The sequence below is a fragment of the Halichoerus grypus genome, chromosome 6 (assembly GCF_964656455.1).
Source record: "Halichoerus grypus chromosome 6, mHalGry1.hap1.1, whole genome shotgun sequence".
Taxonomy (NCBI): Eukaryota; Metazoa; Chordata; class Mammalia; order Carnivora; family Phocidae; genus Halichoerus; species Halichoerus grypus.
The window spans coordinates 17751987-17771881 of record NC_135717.1 but is presented as its reverse complement, the minus strand read 5'-3'; the positions used below and the strand labels follow the sequence as shown (position 1 = coordinate 17771881).

Here is a 19895-nt window from a genome sequence, read left to right as displayed (position 1 = left end):
CCAGTCAGACACATTGCTCCCCTTTCGTGAGAGGAGAAAATTAAGGCTCAGAGAAATTGAAGGCCCAGACTTCTATCTCCTTCGGGTCCAAGGCCTTTGGGTTCCAAGTACAAGGCTCTTTCTAACCCAAACATAGCCACCCCTCAAGATCTTAACCATGCCACCGTCACTGTTATTTTGAAAGCCATACCAGTGACCTGAAAATTCTAAAGTGCATGGTGATTAAGACAAAGGAACATGGGAACTGTGTCCTTCAACACATTTTCGTTATCCATGATGCGCACACCGGCATCAATAAATTCAGGATTGATCTTAAGATACTGATTTACAACATACACTCAAAAGAGTCTTCCTTTCGTTCTAGGCTTACCAGTTAAGTCATGCTTTATTTCCATCTGCATCCAGCCAGCTTTTTGTCACCCAGGGTGGGGAGCGGAGGTGTGGGTACGAGGCAGAGGAACGAGAGGAGTACAGAGCCCTTACTAAACCCCTTCTCACTGTGCATATGGTTTCTCTGCTCATATCTCTAGTCCATACAGATAAAAATGCCTGTCAACTTCCTTTTACAATTAACGAACCCACAAAGACAAATAGGATATACAGCTGACCTTTAAACAACAGGGGTTTGAACTGCGCAGGTCCACTTATATGGGATTTTTTTTCAATAAACAGTACAGTACTGGAAATTTATTTTCTCTTATGATTTTCTTAATAACATTTTCTTTTGTCTAGCTTACTTTATTGTAAGAATACAGTATATAATACATATTACAAAATATGTGTTAATTGACCATTTGTTGATAAGACTTCCAGTGAAGTTTTGGGGGAGTCAAAAGTTATACTCAGATTTTTGACTCTGCAGGTGGTCAGCGCCTCTAAGCCCTGCACTGTTAAAGGTCAGCTGTAAAGTTCAAATGCACAGCTCAAACTGTGAGACTCCTCTGGCTCCAGAGCAGAGAGCTTACAGGTTCCCAGTCTCCATCTGGACTCACACCAAAAACGACAATGACTAAGGTCGATTAGGACACGCCGCTTACATCGTCATCCAGAGTCTCGTCATCCAGCTCCTCCAACTGGGCCTGGTTGTATCTGAACTGGATTCGATTCAACACCTCCGTGAGCAAAAGGACTAGAGCGTCTTCGTACCTACGTGGCAGGGAGAAATTCAACATCAGGTGACAGCAGGCTTTTAGTTTTGAAAAGTCCTCCTGAACTATGAGAAAGAACGGCGTCCCTGCTGGATTACCACATACAAGCAGCACGTGAACTAGATTTAGTTTGTGGGTTGACAAGAGCGTGTGCAGGGTGGAATGGTAGCAGGGGTATTTCTTCATTTCACCATGTTCCAGGCACCTTCTTGATGGACGGATGGATCCATCTGGACTGAGGGACTGAAGGATCATTAGATCATTAGATGACGTCCTTCTCTGTCCCTGGCAGCCACTCTTTTTCTTTTTTTTTTTTTTAAGTAGGCTCCACACTGGGCCTCTCACGACCCTGAGATCAAGACCTGAGCTGAGATCAAGAGTCGGACACTTAACCGACTAAGCCACCTGGGCACCCCACCCCTACCCCCAGCAGCCATTCTCATCTTCAAGTCTATTCTGCCTGATATTAGCATAGCTACCCCAAATCTCTTTTGGTTACTGTCTGCATGGAAAAGCTTTTACTTTCAACCTATTTGTGTCTCTGAAACTGAAGTGAGTCTCTTACAGACAACATGTAGTTGGATCATGTTTTTTTAATCCATTCTGCCAATCACTGCTTTTTAAACCAGAGAGGTTAATTCTTCACATTTAATGTCATTACTGCTAAGGAAGGACTTCTGCCACTGTGCTACTTCTTTCCTCTAGGTCATGGCTTTCGTTCAGTTCCTCCATGACCGCCTCCTTTTGTGTACAGACATTTCCTAGGGTGCCATTTTCATTCCCTTGTCATTCCTTCCACCACGCATTTGTTCTATAGTTGGCCCTGGGAATTACAGGTAATTATATATAAATATCAATTTATACTGATTCAATGTATGATTCAATAATTCAATCCTTTTAACATCTGTGAGAGGTAGATGGTATTACTGGTGTTTTTCTGACGAGGCAACCACAGTTAAAAGAAGTTAAATAAACTGCCCAAGGTCACCAAGCTAGGTGATTTGAACCCGGGCTTCCATAACTCAACATCCCATGCTCTCTGCGTAAACCACCAATGGTCTTTGAGCCTGCTCTGCCCACTCCCCAAAACCTTACCTTCAGTCAATTTTTAAGAACACTTAAACACCTAAAGGAATAAATGGAAAAAGCTTGGGGAAACCCTGCCCCTTTGACCTATATCTAAGAACTTCTGGAAGAAAACACTGAAAGCCCCAGGTCTGGGTATCCCCCACACATGGGAAGAACCTACTTCAGAAGACACCAAGTTACCTGCAGCAGTTGTACCACAAGGGCCACTAATTTTCAAGAACAAACCAGCTGCCGAAACATCTGTCTGTCCTGAAGCATTTCTAAGATAGGTTCAGGAACTACTCCCCCTCATAAAGCTGAGCACCCATGCCAGGCCCTCAGCACCGGTCTACGCCGTCCTCCGGGCTGCTGGAGCTGCGAGTGCACAAAGCACCCCTGTCCTCCGCCTGGAGCTTCTGCAGCAGGGGCACCGCAGGGAGACCGAGCGGCAGAAGGGGCACAGGGATGCCATTCTTCCTGTGGGCTCACCATCCTGGCAGTGTCGCCCAGCCAACACCCACCTGGAAGCAATACATGGGTCCACTTTCAGCTTCCCCACGCCTAGACCCCGCCTCAGGCACTCTCAGAGGTGCCAGCAGCAGCCAGCCCGCATCCCCTCCTCTACGCCGTGAGTACCAGCTCCACCGGGGCCCTCCTCTGAGCTCCCAGGGCAACTGGGCACCACCCCCGCCTCAGAGACCTGCACTCCAGGGGCATGGGGTCCAGCCCTCTGATCTAGACTTTAATAACTCCACCTCTTTCCTTTGTACCCTCAGCCCTAGGGGTGGGGCTGCTTCTTGTAGTTCTCATCTGCTTTATCTCGGTGCTTCCTTCTTGCTCTTCCAATCCTCCGGCGCCAGTTTCACCAATTTCCTACACTGAATTCTTAAAATAATTAAGTCTGGTTTCCATCTTCCTGACAGGACTCTACCTCATAAACCATCTAATCCAATGCAGGTGAGTCCCGGGACAAGCTAACCATAGCTAAAAGGTATCCAATGCCAAGATCAAATACAGTCTATCTAGTCTAAGTTACGACCCCTGTAATGAGACTCTGTACAGACAGTCTAAAGACTTCATTAGCATTCTCCTGAAACGTCGTATTGCAGAGTTTGGTGGGCACAAGAGCTCATTTTTCCACTAAGACAGAAACACTGACCACCCCTCCCCACAGTGTTTGCAAATGATTTAACCTAGGCCAGATGGGCAACTGAGCATGGCCCAGAAACAAATGCTGGCGGCGAAAATCCCTAATAAAAGAGGCAGCATCTGTGGCAAAAATTGCCAATAGCCTCAAAATTCCATTTCAGTAGACTTCAGAGGAAAAGGTAAGATCAAACACTTAAGCCTGGAGCTTGTATTTGCCATTTGCTCAGACAGATATTCCAAAAGTTAGTTACAGAAGTTCTATGCTATAAATTGCTATGATGGACCAACACATCTTCACAATTTTGCTAGGAAAGAAAATCCACTTCAGACCAGAGGGCAGAAGAAACCTGTCATCTACAAATTGTCTTGCTGAACTAAAAGGGAATTTAGAGATTTTGTATGCATAGGCTAACCCTAAATTAGACCTAAAACCCTACTGGCAGTCAGCAACTCTGGCTGCAAAAAAAAAAGCTTATCTAAGCATAGAAAATTAAACACAATTAGAAACCAGGCTAAAGCACACTTAGGTAGTAATTGCTCCCCCAAAGTATTTGATGAAGGTGGGGAGAGTATATGGGTGTGGCAGACTCTGGTTGCCTACCCAATACCCATTCTTCCTTTCTCCCTCAGTTAGACAACTGGGCACTGAGGTCAACTGGAAGACTACATTTCCCAGCCTCCCTTGCAGATGGCAGTGGTTGAGGACATATTAAGAAAAGTCATTAGGCAGAGCGCCTCTGGAAAAGCATCTTTTGTCCAACCTCTCCCCTTCTCATTCCTGCTATCTGAATCGTGGTGTGATGTCTGTAAATGCAGCATCCATCTCTGACCACAAGGTGACTGTGGAGATGGAAGCCATGCCTGAGGCAGGTAAAAGGATCCAGAATATGAGTAAACATACAAAGAATGAGGAGGCACTGACCATTTATCAAGGGAAAGACAATCAAGAGAAGCCGACCTAGAGATGACAACACACTGGAATTACCAAAGACTTTTAAGGCAACTATTATAACCATCTTCCATAAGGTTTTTCAGATAGAAGATGCTAGGGACCGAATTGGGTCCACTCAAAATTCTTATGCTGAAGCCCTAACCCCCATGTAACTATATTTGGAGATAAGGCCTATAAAATGGCCAGTGGTATTTTGTTATGGCAGCCTGAGCTGATTAACACAGTAGGTAAATGATCATGAGAAAGAAACCTGGCACTTCAAGAATGAAGGACAAAAGAAAGAGAACTGCCAAGTGTCTGGGTAAATACCATTTCTCTAGTATTTTCCAGTCTGCTTCTCTCCTCTTAAGATCTTTAAAATAGGGGTGCCTGGGTGGCTCAGTCGTTAAGTGCCTGCCTTCGGCTCAGGTCATGATCCCAGGGTCCTGGGATCAAGCCCCACATCGGGCTCCCTGCTCGGCAGGAAGCCTGCTTCTCCCTCTCCCACTCCCCCTGCTTGTGTTCCCTCTCTCGCTGTGTCTCTCTCTGTCAAATAAATAAATAAAATCTTTAAAAAAAAAAAAAAGATCTTTAAAATATTAATGATGGATGAAAGCAAAATAAAACATTGTCTGACGGGGTTTTCCATGGATACAGATGTAAAATGTGGCAACCTCAATACAAAGAAGGAGGGGAAAGGATCTATGTGGTGGTAAGGTTTCTACTTATACTTGAAGTGGTGAAATGTTAATGCGAAAAGCGAATACACTGTAATACCAGAGCAAGCTCTAAAAGACTCAGAGATATCATCAAACAATAAATATATTGAAAAGGGAAACTAAATTTGTGTGAAACTAACAACAGAGTCTCAAAATAAATGAAGCAAAAATGATAGGGCTGAAAGGAGACCCACAAATATACACAAAGAGCTCGCCTCTGTCCCACAGACAGAACATGACAGAGGACACACAGAATGTCACCGCCAACCTGACCTAACCGACATCTACAGAACACCCCATCCAACAACAGCAGAATAATCACCAAGAAGACTAAGTCATTAAACAAACCTCAGGAAATTGAAAAGAACTGAAATCACACAAACTATGTCTGCAGATCATAGTAACTAGAAAATAGTAACAACAAGATGGGAAATCTCCAAATATTTGGAAGTTAAAAAACAAAGAGAAAACCCCAAGAGAAATTAGAAAATCTCTTCAGCAAACAGGAAAACAGAACATAGGACAACCTGATGGACACAGCTAAATTACATGCTTAAACATGCAATGGAGATAAACCTATAGACCTGGGTGGCTCGAGCCACAAATGTGATTCCAAAGCACCCTAACACCTGGGTTAAATAAAAATGTATATGGAAGCAACTACACAGTAGGTGTTCAGTAAACAAACGATGCGTGAAAAGTACAAATGAACAAAAAAATGAATAAATGCACAGGCAAGAAACAGACAAAAGTCCAAGTCAGGCAACTACAAAGGACTGGGGCAGGACCCTAGACCGCTTTCTCAACTCAATGAATTAACTGAGACCCCAATCACTTGATCTCTGGGTCCATCAACAGCCTGAATTTCTCCTCACAGGACCTAGAAAACTACTGGAGCCCTGACACAAACCTAGTTATCACCTTTTATTAACTGTATCAAAATGCCACGTGCCACAAAGGCACTTCCTTTTTGTTAAGCAGAAAAACCCATCCGGAAAGAAAGGGGAGCAGGTTTTCTCACGCTCACCCACATTTGTTTACAGTCCAACCCAGCGTCACTCAGAATCCCTGGCTGGTTTGTGGCCAGTACTTGCCAGTACTCTCACGACAAAGGGGCTCACAGGACATGACTCAATTACTTTAGGTTGCTTAACTCCCTTCAGGTTTCCTCATCTTCCTGTAAAAATAAGTTTCTACACAGGTGGCTGCTTTCACAGTGACAAGCACAAAGAGAAGGGAGTGAGGGAGAGAGAACAGAAGAGAACCAGTACTTAATCACTACTGTCAGCCAAGGTACTGAACACGCACCGGTTCACTTCCTTTTCTCAACAGCTTGTAAGTAGACACAACCCTCCCCAGAGTAGAGCAGAGGAAAAGGAGACTGAACTTCAGGTCTTCCCAAACCACCACCTGAAAATGGCCAATCTGGACAACGAAACTCCAACAGCAGCTTTGCTCAGCTGGCTATGTTACAGAACACATTCCTTTGACAGTGGGACGCGAGTCCCCAGCAGCTCTGATCAAGAAACTCTTGAGCATTCTCACTGAGTAAGGAACATGCAGAGCTCCAATTTCCAAGCTCCTAGGTCCAAAAATAAATCCGTGTACATTTGTGCTTCTAAATTTATAGCCTACAATGCCTACACCACTTTGTTGTGATGAATGATGCAAAACCTGTAAACCACAAGGGACAGGAACTGAGTGCTGTCTCTGTAACTTAACCACACCTACGTTTCCCATTTAAGACACCAAGAAAACATTCTTGACTAGTTCCTGCAAGATCACTTGCTTCTGAAATTCTGGCTCAAGCCACCAATGTGATTCCAAAAGCACCTCAACTTCTTTCAGATGAATTTTATCAGCTGAAAAACATTTGATCACATTTATGTGCTTTATTAAAATGAGTGGGTCATTACCAATAGCCAGAGCTCTTTATCAGCCCTTCTGCAAAACAGCACATGTCTGACACACCAGGGTCTCTTAGAACCTAGAACAGTGGTCACATTTCAAAACTTTTCTTGAAGGACGTGAGCGCACACCTGCATAAATATATAGTGTAAGAGGTGACAGGAAAAATATAGACATTAAAATTCAACTATTTTCTTTGTGCCCCTCAGGGGACGACCTTATACACCTTCTTTGTAGCCTGCGACCCTAGACCACTAGGCAGTGTCTGATCAACAGTTTCCCAGGTGATGGTTACTATTCAATGGCAAAAAAACCACAGACCAGCTTTGAAGGTTTAGGGTTTGTTTGTTTTTTCAAGGGCATAAAAGCATTCTAACTGTATGTTTTTAAAAAAAAAAAAAAGTCATAAAAAATTAGAAAGCCTCAGGGCACCTTGGTGGTTCAGTCATTAAGCGTCTGCCTTTGGCTTGGGTCATGATCCCAGGGTACTGGGATCGAGCCCTGCATCAGGCTCCCTGCTCGGCAGGAAGCCTCTTCTCCCTCTCCCACCCACCCCCCCCACCCCCCGCTTGTGTTCCCTCTCTGTCTCTCTCTGTCAAATAATAAATAAAATCTTAAAAAAAAAAAAAAATTAGAAAGCCTCATTTAGGATGACGATCAAATGATCAATGAGAAAAATTCTAGTGTTTAAAGCGGTCAACAGCCATCACCCCTGACAACTGTGACAGGCGGGTCAACATGTACAGGTGGAGGGCCCTATCACCTAACTCCACGTTCATGGGCATGGTCAAAGGGCAGCAATGTCTCCTGTTACTTATTATCACAGTTGTGGTCATCACTGTGACCAATGACTGAGGGCCAAAAACAGGCTGACTACTATGCCAGGCACTTTATATACATGATTTCCTTGAATCCTAACCATCCTGCAAGAGATGTCAGTATGCGCATTTTGCAACAGGAAATGTAATCAGCATATAACTTGACCAAAAGTAACACTGCTCCCATGAAGCAGAAAAGGAATTTAAATTCTATACCCCCGTTCCTTCTGTTGGTACAATAATATGCACAAGTGTATATTTAATACTAATAATCTGCCAGCACACATTTTCTCAATGAAACCATATTCTCCACACCTAAAACACATTTGTACTGTGCTTTAAAAAGCATTTGCATATTAATCATTTCCTCAGTTTATTCTTCCAACAAACCTGAGAGATGTGAAAGAATATCTACCACTAAATATAGCAAAATCAGGCACAGTCCCAGAACCAAAGAATACAACTGTTCAGCATACAAAATAGAGAATAAGGCGGAAATACCTTTTCTTTGAAGAATCTCATTCAAAAACACACTTATAGTTGGCAAATTCACCAAAAACAGGATCTACTGTTGTGTAATGAAGTTTCAGATACACGAACATACTACCCATAAAGCACATCTGACCTGACACCATAGCAACATGGAGCTATTTTGCAATCACAAAAATAATGTTTTGGGAACAAAAGTGCAAATGTTTAAACTTGGAATGTAAATATTCTATTTAGAATTTGAAAAACTCATAAAACCTCAGCAATACAAAGGGTTTGAGAAGGTCAGTCCAACCTCTTCCCAGGCGGGGATTCGCCTCACCACCTCCATTTGGCACATTTCTGGGGAAGCGGTGTTCACTATCTCCACCACGAACCACTGATGTCATTTACTGAGCAAGCATTCATAATGTGCCAAGCATTAGCTCATTATTTCATTTCTGAAATAAATAACTATAGTGTACAGGAAATATACGTTCTGCCTATAAGAAAAATGACCTTGAGAAACACACGGGGGAAAAAACATTTCCCCATTTACTGTTTTTAAAAAATACAATAAAAAGGGTGCCTGGGTGGCTCAGTCATTAAGCGTCTGCCTTCAGCTCACATCATGATCCCAGGGTCCTGGGACCGAGCCCCGCATCGGGCTCCCTGCTCCACGGGAAGCCTGCTTCTCCCTCTTCCACTCCCCCTCTTGTGTTCTTGCTCTCGCTATCTCTCTCTCTGTCAAATAAATAAAATCTTAAAAAAAAAAATACAATAAAAAGTACAAAAGTAATTTTCGCTGGACTATGGGATTATGGATAACTTTTCTTTATATTTTTCTATCTTTTCCTAGTTTTTAAAATACTTATTTTTCACAAGCCTTTATTACTTTATTTAGGAAATTTTCAAACACATACAAAAAGACCACAAATATAACGAACCCCAAGTCAGCATCAATAAAGGTTAACATCAATTATCAACAGATGGCCAACCCACTTTTCCCTCTATCCCCAGTGCATTACTCTAAAGCAAATCCCAGATGTCGTATCACTTCATCCAATAAATACTTCAGTTTTTCATCTCTAAAATAAGGGCCATTTAAAAACAAACCCATGGGCGCCTGGGTGGCTCAGTCGTTAAGCGCCTGCCTTCGGCTCAGGTCATGATCCCAGGGTCCTGGGATCAAGCCCCGCATCAGGCTCCCTGCTCGGCGGGAAGCCTGCTTCTCCCTGTCCCACTCCCCCTGCTTGTGTTCCCTCCCTCACTGTGTCTCTCTCCGTCAAATAAATAAAATCTTTAAAAAATAAATAAATAAATAAATAAAAACAAACCCATGAAAACATTGTCACACCTAAAACATTAACAATACAAATTACTTTTTTAATCAGAAAAAAAAATGTTTTAAGAAAATGAGAATATGAAAAAAGAATACGAAAATGCGTAATGACATAACTACCTAACCAGTTTACGTGACCCAGTCTCACTGAAGAGGTCTGGCTGCATGGCTATCCCTTCGGGCCACAAGAAAACTGGCAAAACTGTCTATTTATCAATGTTTCTGGGGTTTACCTGTTGAGAACTGCTTCCTTGTCTCCCAGACGGCTTTTAATTTTACTTGTCAGATAGTCCAAAAAGAGTGTCCAGATATCCAAACAAGAGAAGTAACCTTCATGAGTAGGCTATGATGCAAAAGAAATCCAGACAATGAAATTACTTAATGCAACTCCTCTTTAGAAACATACCCACCAGTGTTTATTTCCACCAGAATGGTGCAACCATAAGCCTAGATTCCCTCCGCTTCCCGGTAACCACAACTGGTATCTTTTAGATGGTCTTCACGACTAGGCCCTGGTGATCCTAACAAGACAAGAGTGCCGCAAACACATCATTAGGGAGATACTATGCAGGACAAACTGAATTACAAAATAAGCCAAGCAGACGCCAATCTTTAAATCTAAGATTGATTCGGGCTGGGGGGGCGGGGAGAGGAGGGACGGGGCTCTCACAGATCATCCGATTCAAATCTGTTTTAGAGAAAAAGAAATTGAGATCCAGAGACATGATTTATTCAAGGTCAGGGGTAGGAGTAGGTCCCTTTACCCCCAGCCAATGCTCTTTCCACTACATACCCTTACAAAACCAAAAACCCAGTGGCAGTGGCTCAGAAGGTGCCAAGTTTACATATCTGAAGGTTAGGAGAGTAACATTTGCAGTCTTCCTACAAACAGACCAAAAATGAGCTTCATTCTGACCCTCAGGCATTATCTCCTCTGCAGAAGAAGGGGTGTCCAACAGGCTAATAGCAATCTCTAACCAGGTGTTGATAAAGACAAAGTGAGCAGAGAAGAGCGAGTCTCTGTAGGGTCCTAGTGCTCCAATTTCTCAAGAGCCTTGAGATTCTACTTCATGCAAAATCTTGGCACTATGTTCTCCAAAATCTAGTCCTTCTCACACATACTCGATTTCAACTTCCAGCCCCCAATCCCTTCTATATCCACTCAAATTCCTGCTACCTCCAAGAGCTCTTTGATTTTATTTGTGACTACTTCACTGAGCCCCATGTTTGGTGGCAGGATCAGACAGGAAAAGAAATAATACCATCGACTTCTAGGATCAGTTTCCTTCCATTTCGGATCTACAAGGAAATCCAGAGGCTTACAAGGGTGTATGTGGGATTTGCATATTGGGTGGTAGCATGAGATGGAAGTTCTGTACCCATAACTAACTTTTTCTGGGGCAGATGCGGGCAGAGTCCAACCTCACAACCCACAGGGTCGCCCTGGAACTGGAATGCATAGCTCAATAAGGATCACCGACAGGGCCATCCTCAGAAAACAGAATGACCGTTTCCTGTCTCCACTTCATCCTTTGCAAAACCCAGGATGTCCACGACATGAAATGAGCCCGAAGAATAAGGAGAAAAAACAATAAGCCACGTGGAGATAATATGGGTAGCTTGTAGACAGGAGATGGAATCTTTCCTGGCTGTGGCTTGCTGAGCTTTCTGCAGGTCGATCACTCAGTTGTCCCTCCTAGATCTGAAAACACCCACCTTCTCCTCCACAGAACATAACTGATCAGATGCTTGTGGAAGTGCTTTTGGGAAAAGTCACCACACAAACCCAGGGTTTATGGTTATGTCTAAGTACCTTACAATTATACACGTCCTTCCCATGCCTCTGAATTGAGGATTTACCACGTGGCTCAAGACCAGAAAATAAGGTGGGCAGGTACACCCTCTGTAGGACCTGAAACACATCCCTACCTGCAGGCCCCACTGTGAGGCCTTGTGCGCTGCCCATAATCTCACCTATGACAACTGCTGTGGGTACAGATCGTTAAGCTCATAAAGATGACAGGCTGGCTGCACTTTTGGAGTCATCCAATGTTTCAGAACCCTCACAGACCCATTTTAAAAATGTACCTGTACTCAGATTTATTTTTCACACTCCAGGGCTGATCAATCACTAAAGAGCCTGACAAGTTTCTTCAAGAAATTAGTGATACCACCCTTCTCCAAGCACTTTACAGTGGTTATTTGCATTGGTCTATTTGATCTTCACAATAGCCCTGGAAAGTGGACAGGTACTTTTCTTCTTCCCATTTTACAGATAGAGAAACCAAGACTCAGAAGCAAAGTCACCTGCCCAACGTGACAAGATAAGGAACAGAAAGAGAACTAGAATGTGGGACTTAAGCCTCCTGGTCCAGAGCCCTCTCCCCTGGGCTAGTACCCCAGGCATTGTTGTAAGAAGGACAGGTGGGGGGGGTGTTGAAAATGCAAGACCAAGAAGGACCTGGTGATGATGTGGTAAGAGAAGGACAGGAAGACAGAAATCAGATACTTCTAGGCACACCTCAGCGGGGAGAGCAATGGTGGAGGCAAACACCTGCTGAGCTCTGGGGGCTGGAGGCACTGCGACAGGATACTTTGGTGAAAAAAAAAATGTAGGAAAAGAAACTAAGAGAGAGGCAAGAGTTACAGAAAGATACTAACACCATCTTTGTCTCATTACTATTCTTTCAATATATGGTGACCAGTACTAAAATTTCTTAGGAATTTTTTTAAGTCATCTCTATACCTAACATGGGGTCCCCGAACTCATGACCCTGAGATTAAGCGTCGGATGCTCTACCGCTGAGCCAGCCAGGCACCCCTCTATGAATTTTAGAAACAAAAGGTAGAAACACTTGAGTACACTCATAACCCTCTACTAGACAAGAGGAAAGTACATTTTCCCACTTCACAGATAATTAAATTATGATAAAGTTAGATCACACTGTTAATGAATAGATGAGAACTTAAAGCTATCTCTTGAGAGCACTTCATTTCTTATTCTTAAATCTTACCCCAAAAAACTCCCCTACTCCCACCAGCTCCTGATCCTGGAGTACACCCTGCCATCTTTTTTCCACCCTGCCTCTCCAGGGAAGGGCGGCCCAGCCTACAGTAAACTGCACAGAGCACCTTCCAGCTTCCTGCTCCTCTGCCTGATGCTCAAATCTGCTTCTGCCTGGACCCCAGAGGATACCGACTCCCACAGTCCGAAAGCCTGTGCCCAGAAAGGAAGATCCTCATACAGGAGGCCAAGAGAGTACAAGGGAGCTCGGCTGAGTGACCTCAGCTAATGGAGGGAGAAAGAAGCTTGCTGTTTGCTTCATGACCATAGCCATTTCTTTTCTCAGTATATAAATATAACACATATAAATATATAAAACCACCACTATGAGTTCAATGGAAAATGAACACATAGGATTCTAGAGAGGGGACCACAGATGATGAACACTGGGCCAGACTGTGAAGGTGCCCACCACAGTCCATCTCCTTAGGTGAGGAGACTAAATCTAAGGAAATTACGATGACTGGTCCAAGGACATAGGCCTCATAGAAATAACCAGAGCTCAAACACAGAACTGGGTCCAGGTCCAAAGCAGTAGGCATAAGACCTGCATACTTTAAAACTTCTAATTTAGGGGGCACCTGGGTGGCTCAGTCGGTTAAGCGTCTGCCTTCGGCTCAGGTCATGATCTCAGGGTCCTGGGAATGAGCCCCACGTTGGGCTCTCTGCTCAGCGGGGAGCCTACTTCTCCTTCTCCCTCTGCTCCTCCCCCTGCTCGTGTGCTCTCTCCCCCCGCAACCCCTCTGTCAAATAAATAAATAAAATCTTTAAAAAAAAACTTCTATTTAGCTTTTTTCTATACCGCATATAAAGGGCAGATAGAAAACTTCACACACAGAGCAAAATGGCAAAACATTTTCATTCCATTTCCCCAAATAAACCCCTTCTTTCTGACCTCAGCACTGGCTCATCTCTTTCATCTCTGCTACACTTACTCTAAGGTATCTACCGAATCCTTTCTTCCTGGTCCCCTCTGGATCCATTTCTCTGGATCCATCTCAAAACGTTCCCACCTCAAAAAAAAAAACATTCCCACCTCGAATGCTTCTGTCCTACCTCCTCACCCTCCCACATCTCGTCACCTCTTCCATTCCTTCTTAGGTCTGGTGAGCTCAGCGTGCTGCCCTTCTAGCTCCGTGCCCACTGGTCCCTCTACCAGACATCTTGACACTTCCTCAACCCTGGTCCTCCTCCACCTGCACCCTCCCCGCTGCGCCCAGGAACAGGTCACCCTTACCCACTGGGGGCGGTTACTTTTATGTGCCCTGAGAAAACCAAGCTCACCACCATACCCTCGACCACATACACACTCCCCTCCCGGCCTAGGCCCGTGTCTCTCTTCCAGCTACAACATTAAGCTACAACATTAGTGGTTTAAACTACCAAAACAGTCTACTTATAAAATCACATGCCCTCACTGACCCAGTAATGTCATCACCAGGATACACCAACAGAAAGAGCTACACAGGGACACCCAAAAGCATGCACGAGAACATCCACTGCATCACCATTCATGATCACCAAAAACCCAAAAGCAGCCCAAATCAGCCATGGAATGGATCTGCAGATAATGACTTACTATAAAGCAATGAGGGCAAACTACTGCCACACACAACACAGATGAATCTCACCAACGGACGCTGAATGAAAAAGCCAGACAGAACAAATACATACTGGAGACTTCCACTTAGAGAAGTTCTCAAAGAGGCAAAACTAATCTGGGATGTTAAAGGCAGGGTTGGGTTCCACATGGGGAGAAGTGAAGGGGAAGGAATTGGGAAGGGATATAGGGGGTGCTGGCAGGAATGTTCTATTTCTTGATTAAGGTGGCGGTGACATGGGTTTGTTCATTTTGGGAAAATTCATCAAGCTGTCCATGTATGATCTGTGCACTTCTCTGTATGTGATACTTCAATAAAAACCTTATTCTAAAGACACTCACAAAAGGATGAGCTCTGAGTAATGTACAGAATTGTTGAATCACTACACTGTACACCTGAAACTAATGTAACACTGCATTAATTATACTGGAATTAAAAAATAAATCAGACACACAGGTGCGCAAGCAGGATAGGATATGATAGAAATGTCTGAAACCCAACTGTGATGATGGTTGCACAAGTCTATAAACTGACTGAACATCTCTGAATTGTACAATTACAATGGGTGAATTTCATAAGATGTAAATTTTACTTCAGAAAGCTTTTAAAATATACATATATATGTAAATAAAAGACGCTGGGTCACAATGTAAACTCAATGAAGGCCCGGACTTTGCTTGTGAGGGTTATATGCCTAGCCCCTGATATACAAGACAAGCTCAAAAAGCCCCTGATATACAAGACAAGCTCAAAAAGTATCAAAAAATGGGGGCTAAAAGCGGATCTGCCAAAACTTAACTCTTTCTTGAGAGCTTCACTACTTACAATCTCCTTGTAGGGAGTTTTAGTGACAACTATAGAATAGAACTAAAGGCCCTAATTTCAGACTATTTCCATCTTTTGTTTCTCCAACAAAACAGTGGTTAAGAACACAGACTCTATGAGTTCAAATCCTGGCCCCAACACTTACTGACTGTATGACCCTGAGCAAATGACTCTTTGTGCCTCAGTTTCTTTATTCTGGAAAATGGAGATGGTTAGGAATACCTACCTCCAAGGGTTGTTACAAAGGATACATGTGTTAATCTTCACAAAGTAAGTACTATATAAATGTTTGGGAAATAAAGAAGCTCTTTCCCCTGAAAGCAACAGAGTGGACTTTTTTTCAGGGGGAAAGGATGAGCAGTTCTGGTGTTTTACCTGATGAAACGTGTACTTGAACAAAAGCGTCAAAAACTCCACCACGGGGAACTGAGAGTAGGACTCGATTCTTCTCAGGTGGACACTCACAAAGAGCCTCAGGAAGTCAGTAAACTTCTCGATGTAGCTAAGTAAGACAAGAAGACGAAGGGTGACAATCAGAATCCCAGCCACCTCCTTAGAAGAAAACTCAAATTCAATCCAAATTTCTTTCAGTACAGAACTATACAGATTTAAAATACATTTTCAGTTAAAAATATAAAGGCCTGCAACAATTACCTACAGGTCAGGCAACCCTTCATTCCATTACCACCTGAAACATAGCAGAAAAGCAACTTTAATCCTCAGACACTCTCTATTAAGGCATCTTATAAACTAGTGCTCTCACAGATTCTAACTCCTTCACGTTATGACCCAATTCAAGTGAAAGGAAAAGGTACTAAGAAGTCGGTGGGCAGAGCATGTGCATCATTTCAATGTGGCAAGTCCGGAAGGCTGTTTGTCTTTACTAGGGGGCCAAAGTATTAAAATGAATGTGCTAAGAACAAAAACAAAACAAGGCTAGACCAGTGCCATGGCATCCAGGTAAAGTCTATGCAGGCTTGCAACCTAATGCTCGTGCTCCCCCCCTGCCCCGCCCTCTGGCTCCCAGTGTAATTAAACGCAAGTCCACCCCGGTCCACTCTGAAAGTGATTGCAAAAATAAGGGAGGAGGGCTGCCCGAGCTGGACAGGCCTCGGGGACAACTGAGTCTGGTGCTTCATTGGCCAGACGAGGCCCAGGGTGATAAAGTGACCCGCCCGAGGTTGCTGAGCCAGCTCACGGCAGAGTGGGACCCCCATCCACTCCCACGCCAGTGCTCTTTCCTTTCCCAGCACAGTGACTCCCCAATTCCTGTGTATTCACAGTATCATTTCCCAGAGGAGTGTGGGTCCCAGCTGCAAGGATAAGAGACTGCTGTTACTAAACACACAGCACATCATCACTCTCACATTTCAGCAACTGTCATTGTAAGCCCCTCAATACCAAAAGGTGATTAGAAAATGAGATGGACATACCTCCATAAATCACATTTCAGAGACCAATAAACAAAGATAAAGATTCACTACAGGCCTTAGTCAAAAATTAATTAATGGCTACAGGCAATTCTGAAACTCACCACCCAAAAAAAAAAAATTTTTTTTTTTAAAGCAAGGATTATGCAAAATAATAAAGGGGGAAGAAAAAGACTACTACTTAGAAGAGCAAAATCGGCCCATAAATCCAATGTCCCGCACCGTTCCTGGGACCCAGCGGCCAACCCGCCTCTCTGATCTCTGCACGGCTAGTAGCTAACACGTACGTGCAAGCTTTTTAGCAGTTTAAAAAAACAAAAATAAAAACCATTAATTTGCTTGATAAAGAGAATGGCCATCTCTGTGGATCATGGGACCAAGTCCTTGAAACACAGTAAGGCATCTGAATCAGCTGTTTTTAGAGAAAGTCAAGTATGAGGAGACTTCTCTCTGATGCCTTGGATCATGAATACTCAAGAGCGGGAGCTCCTCATTCCTCGCTCTGCTTATCACGTGATATTCTGCTGTAGTTATTCAGAGCCATCATTAGGAAGATGCACTCAATTCCCTGCCACCCATAAAATAAACAGAAGTCCTGGGTAAATGCCGCACTGCCTCGATTTCATTTTAATCTCCAACCCAATTTTTGAAGCATACAGACAAGGGCCGTTCGGTAGCTGAAACTCTAGATTTTATTTCACCTCATTTTCTTTCCCTTGCCCACCTTCTGGCACAGGTGCTAATGAGCAGTAGAAGGTTAGAAACAGGCACTGGGGGAGAAGAGGGGCAGAGGCCCTGGGTCAGAAGCTCCTAAACAACTGAGAATGGACTTAGCTGTTTAGAATGAGTGGTCGGGGGCCCGAGAGCCAGGAAGCAAGCACACAGGACTGTTTAGGTCACCTTTCTGCTGCCGGGCACCTCTCAGCTTTCTCAGGGCAAGAGGAAGCACAGGATTAAAATATAAAACCAAAAGCACAAAAGTTACACGTAACAAAAGCATTACATTGACAAGCCGTGACCACATTTCTCTACCGCCCGAATGTGAGCCATCACGAACACTGTGCTACAAGTGCAACTCAGAACAGCCAATACCTGACGGTTGGTGCGAGCAGCTGGACTTTTTGTTAACATATGAAAATACAGCCTTCCTTAACGAAAGCTAGAAAGGATATAAAATTGTGTGTTTGCATACTGATGCCTTTGCATTCATAGAGAAAGCTATTACAAAATAATGAAACATAAAACCAACATATCACCATACAGGATTATGAGCTCTTTTGTGATTATACAAACAAAATTTCACACAAAGCTTGTTTACAATGAACCAAACCAAAAGAATCTTAAGAATCCACGTTTTTAACTTTAGAAAACCCTTAATAAAATTGCTAAATTTAAAAAGCACTAGGACGGTCTTTAAACACTTGACTTTATATTCTGCTACTTAACTCTAAGGAAAAGGAAAATGCCTTAACTCTGCTAGCTTTGGAACAAAAAACAAGCCAAGGAAAACGAATTAAGATATTAACAACATTTGCTGCCTGGCAATCTATAAATATTTTCTAACTCAATACGATTTATCCGCCGGGATGTTTCTGAACAGTCAACACAATGCTGGTAATGTAAGTTTCCACTTTTCCCGCTCGCTGGGACACAGCGGTAGCATCGCATCACCGAAAGCTGTGGGACAGATAAAGGACATCATCCAGAAGACCACGCCTCACAGTACCGTGACGGAGTCATCTTTTGGAGTACTTCAGAAAGAAAAGCGAGGTCATTTTCGGCTCCACTCAAGGGGAGGTAACAAAGAAACCCAAGTGTGCGCCACGTGAGTATGTGCCCTCATTCACATCTCTGTCTCTGGATGAAAGTGGGCCGTCCGTGCGAAGCTCAGAGCAACACCATTCCTCTACACTGCACGGTTTCCCTTGGGAAGGGTCCAACAGTAAACACTGGCGGGCAACAGCAAGTGAAGAGGGGGCATTAGCGCTCCTGTACCTCCACGGCCTCCTCCCACGCTCCTGGCTACGCACGAGCAGCAGATTCAGCTCCTGCGCCACCTCAGACCTGCAGGCCAATCGTGAGGACGGGGCGGGGGGTGGGGGGGGAGGGCGGAAGGGAGGACAGGAGGCAGAGCGGGGGGAAGACAACACACCTACACAATTCACAGTCCCTTTCCCAGCTCGGCTCATCCCCCTAGCCACCCTAGCCCTTCCAGCTAAGCTCAGACTTACTGGTACACACCTACCTGTCCATTCCTCATCAGGAGCCCCACACTCTGAAACCAAAGAGGATTACAGACACTACGCAGCACAGCGTGACAAACAGTCATGGCCCCTTCTCAGGACACGGCCGACTCCACACCTGTTTTCATTACCTCTCATCGAGTTCTTCCAGCCTGCTCTTCACCGTGTGGGCATTGTTATCCTTGGTGATTTTCTGCAGGAGGTAGAAAGTCTGCTGGAACATACGTAGTAAATACTCCTCGAATTCCATAGGCACACAGTTCTTGGACATGAGTTCATTGATGCAGGACATGGCCAGGACCCCAAGCCGGCCGCGCTCCTGACCCAACACACAGTTCTGGCTGCTGCCGTTAACAGATGCCATCTTTCTGGCCCGGATGTCACAGCCAAAGCGCGCAAAGTGGAAGATGGTGGTTAGGAGGGATGGGGTGATGCTGGCAGACAGAGGAATCCAACTGAAGAGATGGGCCAGGCACTCCAAGGCCAGGGAACAGATATACTCACTCTCCGCATCAAGGATGGGGATTGGCTGATTCAACAGTTTGGCTGAACTAGGACTCTGCAACAGGTTACTCAGTAAGTCACCTGGAAATACAAAGAGCTTTCAACATACACACTACTGAGTCTCGCACAAACCAATTTAACTACAACAGAGAGAAAGCAAAAGCCATCTTTCATTAAGCTCCATATTAAAGAGATCTACAGAAATGTAAAAGAAAGCCATTCATACTCCTTGGTGCTCAGTAAATTTTTGTTTGCTTTGGAGAAAGTATTTTTCATGAAAACATATCACTTGTTTATATGCAGAGTTCATCACAGCTCTTTTTAAATGAATCAATGTAGGGCATCTGGGTGGCTCAGTCAGTTAAGCGTCTGCCTTCAGCTCAGGTCATGATCCCAGGGTCCTGGGATCGAGTTCCACGCCCGGCTCCCTGATCAGAGGGGAGCCTGCTTCTCCCTCTGCCCCTCCCCTGCTCGTGTCCGTGCTCTCTCTCAAATAAATTAAAAAAAAAAAAAAATCTTAAATGAATCCATGTAAATGTTCCCAGTGTTAATATCAATAGATATAACCCATAAAGCTCTTTGAGGACCTCGATAATTTTTAGGAATAAAGGGGTCTGGGTGGCAGAGTAGGCAAAATGGGTGAAGAGAGTCAAAAGATACAAACTTCCAGTTATAAG

At 44.1% G+C, this 19895-nt stretch overlaps 1 protein-coding gene across 6 annotated transcripts in view; it reads right to left on the bottom strand.

Annotated features, from left to right (window-relative positions):
* XPO6 (exportin 6) overlaps nucleotides 1-19895 on the bottom strand; it is a 101970-nt gene that overhangs the window by 30983 nt on the left and 51092 nt on the right. For all 6 annotated transcript variants that reach the window (XM_078074657.1, XM_078074659.1, XM_078074658.1 and 3 more), the window contains 4 exons: nucleotides 18846-19299; nucleotides 15417-15543; nucleotides 9785-9894; nucleotides 1038-1146 (listed from right to left, as the gene is read on the bottom strand). In XM_078074657.1, the coding sequence (XP_077930783.1) occupies nucleotides 1038-1146; nucleotides 9785-9894; nucleotides 15417-15543; nucleotides 18846-19299 (800 nt within the window). The remainder of the gene's footprint in view (nucleotides 1-1037; nucleotides 1147-9784; nucleotides 9895-15416; nucleotides 15544-18845; nucleotides 19300-19895) is intronic.